This window comes from Crocodylus porosus, unplaced genomic scaffold (genome assembly GCF_001723895.1).
Source record: "Crocodylus porosus isolate Cpor-Errol unplaced genomic scaffold, CroPor_comp1, whole genome shotgun sequence".
In the NCBI taxonomy this organism is placed as follows: domain Eukaryota; kingdom Metazoa; phylum Chordata; order Crocodylia; family Crocodylidae; genus Crocodylus; species Crocodylus porosus.
The window spans coordinates 191,409,596-191,426,989 of record NW_017728906.1 but is presented as its reverse complement, the minus strand read 5'-3'; the positions used below and the strand labels follow the sequence as shown (position 1 = coordinate 191,426,989).

The window sequence follows — 17,394 nt, the reverse complement described above, 5'->3', positions numbered from 1 at the left end:
CCTTAGGGCCTCACTGACAAGCTTCCTGAGCTTGTCAAAGTCAGCTTTCCTGAAGTCAAGGACTTTTGTGTTGCTGACTGACTTGCCAGCTTTACGATGGATGGTAAAGGTGATCAGCTCATGGTCGCTGTCACCCAGCTTCCCATCCATCACTAGGTCACTGATTAGGTCATCCCCAGTAGCCAGTACCAGGTAGAGCAGCGCTTTACCTCTCCTTGGCCCATAGACTTCTTGAGTCAGGTAGAGGTCATCCACTCATGAGAGGAAGCTTTGTGACCACTCAGATTTTGCTGAGTGATCCTCCCACGAGATGTCTGGGTAACTGAAGTCACCCATGACAACCATGGTCCTGGACCATGCAGCCTCAGCTAGTTCCCAGTCGAACTCCTGGTCAAGCTCTTGACTTTGGGTGGGAGGTCTGTAGTAGACTCCCACCGTTGTGTTCCCTGTGCCGTGTTCCCCACAGATTTTAACCCAGAGGGTCTCCAGTCATCCACCGTGGTCACCAACATCAGCTTGCAGGGGTGCGTAGCTTTCCTTAACATAGAGAGCTACACCCCCGCCCCTTTTATCTACACAATCCCTCCTGTACAGGGTATAGCCATCTATACTCATGGTCCAGTCATGGGTGGTCTCTGTTATCCCTATGATGTCATAATTACTTGGATTAAGCAGGAGGATGAGCTCCTCCTGCTTATTCCCAAAGCTTCTGGCATTTGCGTGCAGGCAGATAAGTGTCCCCTTGGGGACTCTTGCCTTGCCCACAGATTGTACCAGGGCTGGGGCAGGGGCGGGCTCCCTTAAGTGCCTTGGTCTGCTGACTTTGCAACGGTTGCTCAGTGGGCCAGCAGTGGCAGTAGTCCCCCCATTCTCCAGCGGGCTTAGTTTAAAGCCCGGTGGAGCAGGTCAGCCAGTCTGGCTGAGAAGAGCCTCCTCCCCAGGGGAGAGAGGTGGAGGCCATCTCTTCCCAGCAGCTTACTGCCTCTCTTGCCAAAGACTGGGCTGTGGTCATGGAAGCCAAAGTCTTCCCGATGACACCAGCGCCGCAGTCTTTGGTTAACTACGTGGATCCTCCTCTCCCTCCTCAGCCCATACCCTGAGTCTGGAAGGATTGAAGAGAACACCACCTGTGCCCCCAGACCCTTTAGCCCCACTCCCAAATCCCTGTAGCACCTCAAGACCTGACTGGGAGCGCTCCAAGCCGTGTCATTGGTGCCCACATGAATAAGGAGCATGGGACAGTGGTCTGTGGGCTGGAGGAGCTTAGGGATCCTCTCTGCAAGGTCTCAAATGAGGGCCCCCGGGAAGCAGCAGACTTCCTGGGCCAAGGGGTCAGGGGAGGCAGATTACCCCCTCAGTCCCCCTCAGGATGGAGTCTCCCACAACAAACACCTTACATTTTGTCTTGGGGAGAGTGGGGGTGGTAGCTGCAGTTGAGCTTGTGTTGCCTGTGGGAGCTAGCAACTCAGCAGGCTCTGCTGGAGCAGCAAGAGGTGCGTACCTGTTGCTAAGCTCCGGCGGGGCAGGGGTCTTGGTGCAGCAGGCCTTAGGGCCCTTGACTAACTTGGCCATGCCCCTGACTGGACAGAATGGGAGGTCCCAGAGTTCTCCCTTGTCCTGGAGGGATACCGTGGCTCCCGGGGGAGAAGGGCCTGGCAGTAGGAGTCTACCTCCTGCTCACAGCCCCTGATGGCGTGCAGTCTCTGGACTGTGGCCTGGAGCTCCTCCAGCTGTCACGCCAGAGACCCCAAAAGAGAGAAGACCCCACAAGGGGAGGTGCCCATGCTTCCAGACCCCAGAGCCTGAAAAAGGGACAGGCAGCCCCCGCAGCCAAGAGCCAGAGGCTCCGTTTGTGTGGAGCCCAGAACCATGGGCTCCGTCTGGGTGGCCGTCTCTGAGGTGCCCAATGGGGGGGCCGCAGAGCCCGAGCGGACCTTCGGGGTGCAGCGTATGCCCATCCGTGGCATGCTGCTGGTAAGTGGGCTCGGCCTGAGTCCATCTACCTTATGGAGCTCGCAGGCAGGGCCTCGGGCCCTCCTGCACACCCTCCTGCACGAACTCCATGCTAACTCACACACTGGCAGACAAGCATGCCTGTTTACACAGCCTGTTTGCATGGCTCCAGTTGCGTGGCTCCCTGGGGGACTGGGCAAAGTAGGGGCATGAGCAGGGCAAGACCCAACCCAGCTCCACTCAGCCACCTCCTGCCACTCACTAAGGGGTTAACCCCCTCCCACCACAGGCCCTGCTTACCTCCAGCTGTGCTGGGGGTCAGTGGGGGGCTCCACGGCTGCTGGGGGGTTTCTGGGGGGCTTCGGGGGCACTTCTTTCACTGCTCCAGAGGCTAACTGTGATAGTTTTCTGTAGATGTGTTTTGATCTCCTAAGAGGAGAACTGTGATTGTGCCAGGAGATTACGGCTAGGGACAGAAATTATGCATAAACCAGTATGAATGATTGGAAACTGGTCTAAACTTATCACAGAACAGAAGTTCAGTGCATATAGACCAATTTCGAAATGGCCAAACCCAATTTAAGTTAGACCTCAACAGATGTAGTATCAGATTGAATCGCTTTAGGTTAGACTGTTCTATTGAACTTCTGTCTCAGATCCCTTCCGGACACAAGTTACCTTTCACGTCCCCCAGCACCCCAGGAAACTATGAAGCCCCCTGCTAGCCCCTCTCACAGGGCAGCCTGCTCGATGATGGCTCACTCTGCTGCTCCAGTCCAGCACCTAGTTGGCCCCGCCCTTAGTCTGTCATAGAGCTGAGGCAGCAAAGTCTCTGCTCCCCAGCCTGCATCCTGCCTACACCTGTCAGCCCTGCAGGCAGTGGGAGGCAAGGGAAGTGAGAGGCCCCCAGCCCTAGCCCAGGGTCCCCCAAGCCCTAGTCTGCCCTGCTATGGGAGCAAAGAGGGATTCCTCCACCACCTTCCCTGCACAGTGGAGCAGATCAGGGCTCAGTGGATCCTGGGCCAGGGTGGGGGAAACCCACTGAGGCATGGGGCTCCCTCCACATGGACAGACACCTGACTGAGGGGGCTGACATTGGTGGAGAGAACTGCTCCCCTCTCTCACCTGTGGGGGTAAGGCTGAGCCATGGCCTGACCACACAAGGGGAAGGGGTAGGGGGGGAAATCCCCCTCTGCTCCCACCACAGAGCAGACCAAGCAGACACCTGGCTGCAGTGACTGGCACCTGGATGGGGGGCTTCTGCCCTTTTCCTGTGGGGGGACAGCAGGGGATGAGGGACATGTGAGAGGCAGCCAATCAGGGATGGGCCCCACTCAGCTGGACTTAGATAGGGCCAGCAGCCTGGGAGGCATGCTCTAGCACCCCCGGCCTTCTAGCCTGGGCCAGTGCAGGATTCTGGGTGTCTTTCCAGACTGAAATGATAACATAAAGTCAGTTCACTTTTGGCCCAATTTGTGCAGTTTAGAGAAACCTGGAAAGATTGAATTGATTCTGCCTTAGGTTTTTTGACTGTCTGTACTTAGCCTATGTACTTTAACAAAAGCAATAAAACCATAAATACATTTTGATGAACCAATGTATCAGTTATTGTCAACAACATTCTTAAGATGCAAATTTCTGATCATATCTTTGGAAATCAAATCCTCTATTTCCAACTGATCTTGCAACAGGAAATACTTGGTGGTGTTTCTTTGCCATAGGTCCCCACACAAACCAATGGGTTTACTCAGGTGAACTTCTTTTCAGGATCTCTGAGACTGATAGCCAGGCTGCATTTACATTTCCAACTTCTGCTATATTTTCCCTCTTCCTTGGTCTAAAAAAAGTTTAAAAAATCATAACATTTTACAGTGGTAGAAGTATTTTCTTTCACATTTTATTCTACCAGAAGAATCTGTATGGAGCTCAGTTACAAATCTGCTTTCACTATCAGCCATTCCTGTAGATATTTATAATTTTAAAAACATAAAAAAACAAGCAAACAAACTCACCACGACTGTGTTGCATCTGTAAACATAGAAAAATGGATTTTTTTCTGCCATATTAATTATAGCAATATTTTCTACACCTGACCACTATTACCAACACTACTATTGAAGGCAGTGGGAGTTTTCTACCAACATAAGGAGTGCAGTATGAGGTCAACTAAGAATCAGAACAGCTGTCAGAAATAAAAATGAAGGAAGTAGTGAAACCCATCCTGTTGAAGTCTCTCCCCACACTCACTGCTCATGAGAGAGGGAAGTGGTGTGTTGTTTTGTTTTCATCAATGTTTATTAATAAATTTAGCTACAAATAACATGCAGTGTAGTCAGTCCTGTGTGTGGGAAAGCAAGTTCAAACATGAGTTCTCCATTTGAATGGGAAAATGGAAAGCTTTTCCCATTCCATTCAAACAGGAAAATGGCAACTGGAAAATTTCCCAGGCTTGCACCAGTCCCCAGGGCAGTCCTATTTCCCATGCAAAGAAGCTTCCCCCTGGAGAAGTTCCATTGCTTCTGATGAACAAAACTGTTTTGACTAGTTATCGTCCCAGGAAATATGGTATCCTTCAGGTGAATTCAGCCCCATCCAATCAGAAGACTTGTCCACATTACAGAACCGTAGCTTGCTATGTTGGCAGAGCTTCTCTAGTAGCAATATCAGCACCAGGGGCTTTACATTGCATATCTATACATGCTAGGGATTTCAGAAGATCACACTTTCTAGCAAGCATAGCTGCGTAGTATAAACTGAGTCAAAGCCTTAAAAATATTGAATGAGATCACCTAATAGCTTTAACATTGGATAAAGAGCTGGTGCAGCACAGACTGCTTTCACTTTGCTTTCTGCCCCAGTTGTCATGTTTTCATGTCTGACACCTTCAAACCCAGGTAAACTGCACTGTAATAACCTAGTCAGGAAATATGGAAAGTATGTATGATCAAGACCAGATCATGATCAACTACAGCAGCTTCCAAGCACGGAAAGTGTGGCTATTTATGAATCCTGAATCAGTGAGATATCTCAGAGGAACCCTGAATTGCAGAATGCTGTGATCATTTATGGAGGCAGAGCATCAAGTAAAGGAATAAGCAATGCTTGAAAGCCTACATACATGACTTCCATGTCCTTCAGGTTTAGCTTTAGCAAACTTCCCATCTATGTAATGAACAGCTGGTTGGCAGTGGTGTAAGTACTTGTTATGAATCACAAAGATGTCCCTCATTTGTGTACTGATGGTAACAGCCTATGAATTCTCTTCAGAGGCATTATATGAATATTACCTTCTTTTTTTTTTGCATAGTGCATGCCTCCAAATAATACATGCACCTTGTTTTTGGGAAGGCATAATGAAGCGGGGGGAAAGATTTTTGTGGAGGTATGGCCACATAGAGCAGGGACAGAATCTAATCTTTAGTTGATTCACTCTCCCTCTCCAGCTTCATTAAACGTCTTGCTGCTGCTGAAGACTGGTCTCCATGGGTGGATCTATGATTCTGAAGAGAGATAATGAGTCTCTAAGCTTCTTAAACAGGAGGAGAAGAGAGAGACTAGGATCTGGAGGGACGGTCCTGTTTAAGCGGGGGCTGCTGCGACTGTAGACTACAAATCCCAGAGGCACCTGGAAACAGGAAGAGGAAGTGAGGACCTACCCTGCAGAGTCCTGCTGTTGTGAGTCTGGACTGCAAATCCCAGAAACTTCAGGGGCAGCAGGAAGAGGAAGCAAATGCACAACCCATACTGTTTATGTACCAGAGAGCTGTGCTGTAGCACCCCCTGGCTTCTGGCATGAGCCGCTGTAGGCATGTGGCTGTGTTTCCTGAATCAAAAGTGAATGTCTGTTCATTTGCATATTGGCTCAATTTTTGAAGCTTAGACTAGCCTAAAAAGATTGAATCAATTCAGCCTCAAGCTTTTTAACTGTCTGTACTTAGCCCTGATACCCAGTTCCACTCATCTAGAACTCTTCTTGGCTGCATGAAACATCCTTGGTGCAGAAAAAGGAGAGCTCAACAGTAGTCTACTGATGAAACAAAGGATCATGGATCTGGGGAGTTATGACTGCACATTATTCCATACCAGAGTTATTCACTTTTAAATAGGCCCTTCCTTCCCACTGCACTTACAGATGTGAACAGCACTCAAGGGCCTTGTACCAGCTAAAAAGAGAGAGAGAAGCAAAATTGCTGGTAGCAAACAAGATTAAAACAAAATGAATTTCAAGTCTATGGTAAGCGTGTGTTACAGGCCAACAACTCCTTTTCTCCATGCCTCCAGTGGCCACCAAAACATGCCTTGAGGACTTTTCAGGATGAACCACTTAATCAGTCCTAGATGCTTAAAATCCATAGCAGAATGCAACATTGCTCACTGTAAGAAGCAATGATCATAACACCTGTGCCCACATATACTCCAAAGATTATTGGCCAGTGGATACCTACTAAGCTTCTATATATTAGCAGCCATAAAGCAGCGCTCTCATTAATGCAGGAGCAGGCTCCACTGTGTTTTCTGTCCTGCTCATCTCTTTCTACTTCATGCTTATATGTGCAATGTGCAACTCTCCAGTGCTGTGCAGTATTAAGCTCTAACTGTATGCTCCTGAGCAGTTAATTGAACATTTTCTTCACTGGTTTATGCAGCTGTTCATAGATTTAGAAAACAAATTGCTTGTTTCTTTCTTAGTTAAAACAGGCTCATAAAGACATCTCCCCAAGATCAGCATATTATAAGCTAATGAAATCTATTGAAAATTTCAGTTGCACTAAACAAGGTCAATGCTTGGAAGAAACGAAATGCCACTCAGAAATAGAGATCAAAGTAATTCCTGCCTATTCTTGCTGCTACCATAGAGACCAAGAAAAAAAAAAGAGATTTAAACGGACTTAATTTTTCCTGAAATTTATAATTAACTACAAGGGAAAAAGGGACAATTACCATATTTCTAAAGTATAAAGGAGAAAAAAAGTTGAGCTTTTGACAAGATATAATTACCAGAAATTTCATATGCAATGCCCATTGGCTTGCTCTGTGTAATTTTCTTGAGGTTCCATAAAAATGATGATTTTTTTTTTCTAGAAAATACAACACATGCTTCATCAGTTTACATTCATAACGCCTGGAATCCAAAAGCTCATGACTAACAATAGTTACAATTCTTCCTAAGCTTAACGTTGGTAAATAAAGATTTGAAATAACTACTCAATTACGCACCCCATCTGTCTGATTCTTGCTAAGATAAATGGTAATCAATGAAAAGGGTTTTCCTCTTTCTCTAAAACTGCACTGCATAGCCAGCAGTCAACCAATAGTACTCAAAGCTGTCCTCAAGTACCACTTCAGATTAGAGTTTTAAAAATTAATGTAAATTGCTTAGATTCAGCACTATTCAACTTATAAAGTCTGACAGGAAACCACCAGTTTGAAATGCTCATTAGAACATTGTCACATCTCTAGAAAAATGTAATGTTATCTACATTTAATTCTTTAAAAAATATGAAATTTTCACAAAAAGAATTCAGCATGACTATCCTGAACAGACCAATCTCTGGATTTAAGCAAAACAGTGCAAATATTGGGAATTCTTTGTTTCAAAGCAAACTGGTGAAATTTGGCAACTCTGGTGTTTCACTCTGAACCACAGATTCAAAGCACGTGAAAATTATAACCCCCCAAAATGTTCACCTGAAGTCCTGTAAAGGAAATATAACTACAGATGTAGTTAATATTAGTGACATTTCTCTTTACAGACAGGCAAAACGTGTGCCTACTGTTTGTTCTATACCTTGCTAAACCTAGGGCTGCTTAATAAATTATTAATACATAAAAATAGGCTAGATGCACACCTCATGTAGTTAACATGGCTCTACTGACTTCAGTTTAATACAGGCACATTCATGCGAATTAATGTGCATACATTAAGCACTCTAATATTAATCCTCTTGTCTTTTATTTATTTTTGCACTTAATTCTGAAGTCACTCACAGGCACTTAATTCTCATAGCTCACATCAGTTTTACTCCACATTTACACTAAGATGAGAAATATTGGGACCCTTCTCTTCTACAGGACTTCAAGGAGGAATAACTTTATAGGTGTGAGTAACTGCAGGATCAGTTTATTTTGTTTATTTTGGTGTCAGGCCACTGTGTGGTCTCAGTTACATGGATGTAAACATGAGGTAACTGAACTGTGGATTCACTTCACTGATCTTTCAATGACGGAAAGTGTAACAGGGAACCCTAGCCCTGTTACCAAGAAACAGGGCAATCCCTTTAAATCCAGAACCTTCCGGGTGCAGCCGGCCGGTCGAGTAGGTGTTAAGGATCAAGCCCTGCCAGCTGGTCAGGTGACAGGAAGGGGAAGGCCAGAACCATATAAACCGCAAGTGGAGAGGGTCTGAGAGGCAGCAGAGAGGGGGACTCCCAATGACTATGGTGCAGTTGAAGCAGCCTCTTTGGGAAGAATACGCCACGCTGTGAGACAGAAGAATGATCACATAAAGTAAGGGGACACTTTGCCTCTCTTAATTCTTTATTATTATTTTCATTATATGGCCATAGGAACCTATGGTTTATGTTCGATGTTAATAAGAGCTGGTGGTTTGTGGCTGAGGCTGTAGGGGTGGAGGAGGCCTCATTAGCACCAAGGGGTGCTGTGATAGAGGGCTCAAGAAGCCCTGCTGCACTGGGGGTGCCACACAAGGGCCACGAGCCCAAAGTCACTTGAAGGGGTGATAGGAGCTGTGGAGCTAGGTCCTAGCGGGTGGACTTAGGCAAAGGGCCCTAACTACAGAAAGATGGGCAAAGCCAAAGGGGGCTGAGGCCCCAACAGTCTGGCACCAGAGGGGCACACAGTATAGAAGGGCTAGTAGGCCTGGTGTCACAGAAAGCATGGAATGGAGGGCCTTGAGCCCGAGTGAGTTAGAGAGCTAGAGCCTCAGAGTCAAGCCCCAATTAGTGGGTTTTGTCTGACAGGCCTAGCTAGAGGGAGAGAGGTTATGCTCACAGCGGCTGAGACCCTAACGTAAAGAGAAATTTATGAAACCATCTGCAAGGCACAGGACACATCAAGGGGAGGCAGGAGCGTGCATTTTTGCCCTTAAGGCAACACTTCATTATCCTATGCGTGGTGAGCCTGGAGCCTGTCTGGGAACCTGTGGGTCAGCCTCCCTTTTTCTTTAGAACCAAGTAACATCAAGTCATGGCAGGAGAGTAAAGGAGGGGAAGCTGATCCCCAGAGAAGAAAAACCCAGCAAGACTTGACGGGGGCACACATACCAACATATTTAAAAAAGAACAAAAAAAATGCAGCTGAAGACAGCCCCCTGTCACAGAAAGCAAGATCTGACTTGTATTTTATAGGCCATATTCTCAGCTCCAGGACCTGAAGAGGCTCTAACTCCTCTGATAACAGCCAGGAGCTAGTTTAGTCACTGTCATAACTTGGACTTGATGGAATGGTCCCCAAGTGTGATTCCACTGCCAAAGGAGTACCAGGGAACAACGTACTTCAACCGTACCTCCTCATGGTCCCCTATATTCAGAGGGCTAAAAGTAGGAGCCACCTATGTTGGTTTTGTACCACTTTAAGATTCCCCTACACCAGTACTGTCCAAGTTCTAAATGGCAGGGGGTAAAATACCCTGCAGGCTGCACAAGCAGGGGGTGTATGCACGTGGGCCCCATCAGGGCAATCTACAGGCCTCCCAGGCCATGCACTGCATGGACACCCCCTGCACTGCTGTACTGTGCCCCTGGAAATCCCCCCTCCCCATCACTGCACCACCTTTCCACCTGGCCCCAGAGTCACCCTTACTTACCCTGGCCACACTAAACTGCATAATCCCACCCCTTGGGATGTGGACAGGCAGCAAAAGCCAGAGGAGGGAGAAGCCTGGAGACTGGATGCTCCAGGTGCTGTTACAGCAGGAGGTAGTGGAGGAAGGGGTGGGGCAACAGCGAGGCAGAAGCCCAGGGGCTTTGGCTTAACACCTCACAGCACTGGTGACTGGTGCCACCTTAGTCGGGGGGGGAGACATGCCCCCCCAGCAACCAGTCAGCGACTGGGAAGGATGGGAACCCTGTGGCCAATCTCGCCGACCAGGGAGGGGGTCTCCCTGCAGCCAATTATGCTGACCAGGAAGCAGCCACAATACTCCCAGAATTGTCCAAGCCACTTCATCCACCACTCCCACTCCCTGCCCGGAGCTTGCAGCAGAGGCACTAGTGCTCCCTACTGCCCCCCCCCCCATCACCTAAGCGGGGAGCACGGCCTGTCAGGGGTGTATCAGCACTCTCAGGGGGTGCACGTGACCCCCTATGCACCCCCTATGCATCGCCACTGCCTCACAGGCTGCATGAAGCCTGTGGTCTGCCAGTTAGACAGCCCTGCCCTACATCAAAAAACAAAAGAAGTGCCATACAAAATAAGACAAGTGGTCCATCCAGCCCAGTTTTCTTTTTCCAACAGTGGTAGCTGTGGATGATTTAGAGGGAAATAACTAAACTATCTGTTAGGTTAGATATTAGGAAGACTTCTCACTAGGAGGGTAGTAAAGCACTGGAACAGCTTACCCAGAGAGGTGATGGAATCTCCATCCATGAATTTGTCTAATCGTTTTTGGAACTTGTCTCTTCTCTGTGTCTACCACTTCCTGTAGCAATGATTTCCACAAGTTAACTATACATTTAATAGAAAAGCCTTTTCTCTTGTTTCTTTAATCCTGTCCCCTACCAATTTCAGTGGCTGCCCCTTACTTCTAGAAAATCCCTAGTGAGATGATGGGGAAATAGAAAATCTGGCCCAACATATCTGTATTCCACAATATCAACAAGATTTCACAATGAAGTATCTTTGCTTTGCAGTGGTTCTTTTCCACAGCTTCAAGAAGGAAAAGCATTTGTTCTTTCTATACCCTCTGTAAAGTGCGGTGTGGTGATGCAGAAGATCTAATCAGACTTCCAACACAATTGGTCACTTCCCTGTGTAGTTATAAAGCATCCAACATGTAAGCCAGACCTCAGTCTGGCACCCAAGAGCACAGTAGTTTGTCATTCTGGGTCAGGGTATTGGGTCCTCCTGAGCTTTGTAGTATACCTGCCTAAGAACATAGCAGAGTTTTGCCCTAAATACAGTAAACACTGTGTTAACTAGCATTTTACTAACTGAAATACTCTATTAACTGGAATTTCCAATATCCCCCAATACAAATCTGCACTTTAGCAACCAGAATCTTTGCCAAGTCTATCCGGCATGCACATCAAGTATTTCTGATGCACAGCCAGAGCGGGGTGAGGCAGGGCGCAGGACGGAGTCGTGGCTTGTCCAGGGGTGTGGGCAGTGGTGGCGGCTCCCGCCGCTGCATGTGCCCCGGGAGGCACAGGGGGCATGTGCCCCGGTTCTGCGCGGAGCAGGGTGGGCTGCCACTGCGGGCTGGGGCCAAGGTGCTGGGCTCTTCCCGGCAGGGGTGGCCACACTGCACTCCTGTCTTCCTTGATAGGTATAACTCTCAGATAACTGGAATTTTTAGAAAACCAGCACCCTGCCTTAGCCCTCTCATGTTCGATAACAAAGCTTTTACTGTATATAACTGATCTTGCTTTTTATAAGTATACTGCCAGATCAGAAGGAGGAAATGAGGCAGACAGACAGATAAATTGTACTCGCTCCTGGCAACCTGGCCACTCAGACAGTGCCAGACTGGACTTAATGTGATAATGTTTGGTACTGATTATTTCAGTCAATAAGCACATGACCTCACTTCCTAGCAGCAGTAAAAGAAACTGTTTCCCCCTCCCTCTTTCCTTCTTCTTCCCTTTAAGTACTTGAATGAATTAGGTCCTTGTAAAAAGTACTAGACTGAGAGCCTTTTTAATTTACCAAATGGGAATGGAGCATCGCAAGGCTTTCCACACAGCCCACCTCCACTACCTCTTTGACCACTGGTCTGTCAGGTGGGCAGACACCAACTTGGGTGACAGTGGAAACGTATGGATGCTTCTCTTGCTAGGGTCATCTGACCCCAGCTGACTCCTGCCCCTAAGGCAGGGGGCTGGACCTGATAATCTCATGAGGTTTCTTCCAGCCCTAATGTCTATAAAATCTATGTGGTGTGGAAACCTATTCACTAGAGCAGTGTTTCTCAACCCGTGGGTCATGACCCAAAAGTGGGTCGCAAGAATATATGAAAGGGTTGTGAACAAACTTTAAAAAGTGTTCTCCTTTAAAGGAGAAAAATGTAGGAAACCATGGCTATTCCTTTGCAGCTTCCCCAACCCTGCCCCAAACACCCAGCCCCGGTTCCACACAGTGGGGATGGGACCTGGGGGCAGTGGGTCAGGAGTGAGGGGCACTGGGTTGAAACTGGCCATTGATGTTTACAGATGGGTCCGGTGCAAAATAGGTTGAGAACCACTGCCCTAGAGGACATGGACTGACACCTTCATACACTCATTGCATATAGGCCAAAGAGCCTTTGTTCTTTTCTCATAACATGAAGGATGTTAGACAAGCGTTTTACTTATTTATCTTTCCTGCCTCTAACAGATGAACTACTTTGAGTTAAACATTTGTTTTACAAGAATGTGAGCTCATATGCTTTATATAGTCTGATATTAAAACACAAACATTCTCGCAGAACCTGAAAGCAAGACCTCGGAGAGGGAGTAGTATTAACACAATTTGCATCATTTTCACCCAGTAATCTACTTTTTTAGTCAATCAAATGTTGTATTTCACAATCTGGCCTGATCTGAGAGCAGCAGCTTGTCCTGTTTATGGGTAGGAGAAGACAGAAGGAAGCTACTGTTGCCAAAACCAAATCATAAGTTGGATTCCTATAAATACTTTTTTTTAAAGACTCATTTATAAAATTGGGGTTCTTTTTTCATCTTTTAGCTTATGAGACCTGGGGTTGCACATACTTCATATTTTCAAGCTCTTTTCAGGACCATGAGGACTAGAAATTAACCTTGTTTTTTTAAATAAAAAAATGAAATTTTCATATCATCACTTTACCAGATCTTCAAACACTTCATAAAATCTGAGACTCAAAAAAGCCATGAGAGTTGATAGTACTAGAAGTCAGCATCACCAATCCCAAGCATTCCAAAATCCTGAGTCAGGCTCACCCAAAAAAAAATCTCATGGCATTTTTTTTTTTAAATGATACATTTTGGATTCTATGAATTTGCTATCTTTAAGGTTTGAGCATCTAGCTTTTACACCTTCCAGCTTCTCTTTGCAACTGCCACAGCTTAGCAACTGACTTTATTTTTAACAAAATCTGTTTCTTTTCCAACTCCTGACAGCAGGACCTAGGACTTTCAGAGAAGCACCACTCTCTGTGAGAAAACTGAACAGTAGGAACACCAAAGATACTTCCAACTTCCCAGGGGGCTGGACTAGATGGATTCCTGAGGTCCCTTCCAGCCAGACTGTCCCATGATTTTCACACTGCTTTCACTAAAGATCACTAATAGCCATTAAATAATGCTCTACTCCAAAACTGAATAAGGACCAGAAAAGACCCAACAGTGGAGGATACAGAGTGCTGAATCCCTGGTCAGATCTAGGATTTTGAAAACTGGGGTGCAGGTAGTGTTGTGCATACATGCAGACAGCATAATATGTTGCCATAGGTAAAAAGAAACTAGAAGTGTTACTAATATTCTAGCAGGGCAGGACTATGTTATTCAGTTTCAGATTGAAGCAAAACAATTATAACTTTATTGGAATGTGCATTAATTTGCTATATCATACATAATGTATTAAAAACACAACAAAGTAGGCAAAATAATCAAAATGTATTAAAAACACAACAAAGTAGGCAAAATAATCAAAATATGCTGTTTCTTTAGTCCTGTTGGCATTAGAATTAAATGTGTATCTTTTTCAGATTCGTAAAAGAAATCAAGTCTTCTTGAGCTTCTTGGTGGTGCATCTGTTGCTTCACCAAATCTTATTTCCACACCAGAGCTTATGTTCACCTGAGTTAATGTTTTTAGCTAGATTTTAAAATAAGTTTCCAGGTCTGTGAAATAGGAGCCACATTACCAGGAGCAGCTAACACTTACAAGTGACTCTCTCTCTGCTGCCTAAATAAATGTGCTGCTGCCACTTCCAAGCAGTTGGTTTTAAAAACCGCATCAACCAGGAATCAGAGGAGGGTACAACTTCTCACCCCACCTCTCCCCACCTGGCTTCATCTCTCTAGACCAGTGGTTTTCTACCTGCAGTCCATGCTCCTCCCCACCCTCCCCCGGGCCCACAGACTATGTCGAAGGGGGTTAACAAAAGATAATTCTGATCAATCAAAAGTATTGGAATACTCCTGCTTACAATTCAAAGGGGTCTGCACCTCCATTCAAAATTTCCAATGGGGTCTTGCACGTCCATTTGAAATTTTTTAGGGGTCCACAAATGGAAAAAAGTTGAAAACCGCTTCCCTAGAGGAATGGTAATATGAAATCCTCGGAAAATGGACCACAACTCTGTAAAAAGTGCGCTCTTATTTTGCCAATATTTTCCTAATACATAAGTAGAAAGGAAGGTAAATTTTAAAAATGATCAATATATGCAAAGGCCATTAAAAATGCCCTTATGGACTGATTCAGCCTTTGGCTCGTGCTCAGGAAGGTTATGGAGACACCAGAAATATGAAAGCTGGCAAGTTAACCCTGTAAGAAATTAATACAATAAACGTGGCTTGCAAGAATTATATTTTTGCTTAAAAATGTTTAAATAGAAATCAGATTTTAGGATAAGTTTTAACAAATCTATTCACTTGTTGCTATTAGCATACAGAAACTAATTGGCAGATCTACTTCAAATGTTGACAAGTGCAAGATAATGCACCTGAGGAAAAATAAATCTCAATTATATGTGCACAATGCTAGGTTCTGAACTAATTATTATTACTCAGGAAAGAGACCTTGGAGTCATTATAGATAGCTCTCTAAAAATATCAGCTCAATATGTAGTGGCAACCAAAAAAGCCAATTAAATGTCATCATGCCATTATACAAATGCCATTATACAAATCTGTGGTGTACCCACATCTTGAATACTATGTGTAGTTCTGGTCCCCACATCTCAAAAAGGATGTAACGGAATTAGAAAAGGTATGGACAAGCGCAATCAAAATGGTCAGGGGGCCTGAAACAGTTGCTATACCAGAAGAGTCTAAAAAGGCTAGGATGCTCCAGTTTGGAAAGGAAAATGATGGGGGCAGGAGGGAGGAGGGAGAATACAATAAAGGTCTATAAAATTAAGTGAACAAAGATCTATCATTCACCAAGTCCCCCAGCTAGGGGGAGCCCTCTTAAATTAGTAGGTGACAGGTTTAAATCTAACAACAGAAAATACTTTTCGAGGGAACATGTAGTTAACTTGTAGAATTCACTGTTACAGGAGGTAGTGGAGGTGGACAGCATCAACATAGCCAGGTTCAAAGAGGGACTGGATAAATTCATGGATGATAAATCTATTCATTAATGGCTATTGAATAGAACATTTGGGGACGTGGCATCTATAAACCAAGATAGGGATCTACCTAAGGAAGGACCTGCCCTTCTTGAACAGGAATGGGGTATCACTAGTGATAGTCTCTGTAGCATCCACTTCTGCCATTGTCAGAGACGAAATACTGGGCTAGCTGAACCATTGGTCTGGCCCAGTCTGGCACGTCTCATGTTCTTATGAAACAGAGGTTTTCAAGTCCATTGGACGTTATTTGAAAAGGCCTATTTGCTGCAGCACTGTATTTGACTTTACCACTGTACTTAGAGTCTTCTATAAACTGGAAATACTGAAAAATAACATAATAAGTATAAGCACTAGGTATTGAAAATGTCAACTTTTTTTAAATAGTCTTCCCTGTCTGTAATGTAAATGGCTTCAAGGTCTTACAATATAAAAGGAATAAAACCCAAGTTTATGCTATCTCTCGACACCCAGGTGCATATTGCCAAATGTTGCCACAATATTTTTATGCACAAATCAGGTAAATGATATCTAAATATATGCAATTGCCTGATTTGAGGTCAAGAATAACCATACTGGTGTAAATACAAATTATGTGGACTCGCTATGTATGCAAGTAAATTTTTTTAATAAATGCATTGAGCAAAGTTCTGTCTTTTATGTAGACTGGAGAAAAAAAAAATTCAGTAAAAATTCCAAGAAAGCCATGGACTTTTTTGAAGTCAATGGAGTGACTCCAAATAAACACTGATGGAGTGATACCAGATGATGAGCCAATAAAGCATAAAATCACTGGCAGAGCTACTTAAATACGGTATGGTTGGGAAACAACACAAGGAGAGCAACTATGAAATATGTATTTCCAAGTCGCTGCAATATTAAAATACTTGGAAGCGTTGCATTTCTGCACCAGTTACTCACTACCCACTCTAATATGTTAATACAACATTTTAAAAGATGCAGACATGCACATTTGACTGCAGTCAATGCAATATTCCCAACTCCATCCAGCTTCATCACCAGTGTACTTCCTAGCTTCATCCCTTGCTCGCTGCTTGACTTTCTGACCTGAGTATTCAAGTGACTCAGAAGACTGGGGTGGCAGATGCTATGGGAGAAGCAATACCATGGGTACATGGAATAGGAGGACTTGCTTATGTCTGGTGCTGTGAGAGGGTTGTAACTGCATGCAGCTGCTTAGCAGGCCCCATGGAATGCAGGGCCTCTTCAGTCGACATGCCCAGCATCACTTTGTAAAGTGATAACATCTTGTTGTACTTAAGAGAGACAGAAAGATAAGGACGCAGACAGATGTGGGGCGAATTCTGCTCTCAGATACACCAGCATAAAAACAAGTCTAATTCTACAGATTGCTTGACGTTATACAGAAGTCACTGTCAATCATAAAGACCTGAGAAGGTTGTAAATGCACAGCATCATTTTGGAAACAGAGGTGTCAGGGGAAACCTGAGGCTTTGCTTACCTTTCTTATTATTTTCCATGCAAGGGCAGCCTTAAACATGTCATCTGGAAGGCTGGTACTGAATATTATATAAGGACACAGGTACTGTTCAACAGCACCCTGCTATCACTGCCCCAGCGCTGGCCTTTGAGCTCTATGACATTAATGGGTCTCTGTTTCATGACTGTATGGGACAAAGCAACCTATCTACAGCTGCAGACATAAAAGGTGGTGCCCGCATCTTCTCATCTGCTTATCGGCTACTATGAGCCTGGCCACAAAGGGGAGCAGAGACCCATCATGTTTTTGAGGACCTTGAGCAGGACTGAAGGAAAAGGACTCCTGCTTTCCAACCCTGGCTCTGAGACAGGCCCTTTCTATGGCCTAAGCCAAGTCACTTTGTCTTTCTTTCTCCCCACTTGCCTATCTTACCAGGGAAATAGTAATCAATGAATTATTGTTCTTCTACATAATATCAGATAGCTGCTGTC

The 17,394-nt window shown here is 45.2% G+C and overlaps 1 protein-coding gene across 2 annotated transcripts in view; it reads right to left on the bottom strand.

The window, feature by feature from the left end:
• Window positions 1-17,394, bottom strand: part of DLG2 (discs large MAGUK scaffold protein 2) — a 1,592,593-nt gene that overhangs the window by 1,312,690 nt on the left and 262,509 nt on the right. Inside the window, exon 5 of one of the 2 annotated variants that reach the window (XM_019530402.1) lies at window positions 6,952-7,050. The exons of the other annotated variant lie outside the window; for it this stretch is intronic. Coding sequence (XP_019385947.1) covers window positions 6,952-7,050 — 99 coding nt within the window. The remainder of the gene's footprint in view (window positions 1-6,951; window positions 7,051-17,394) is intronic. 2 annotated transcript variants of the gene reach the window in all.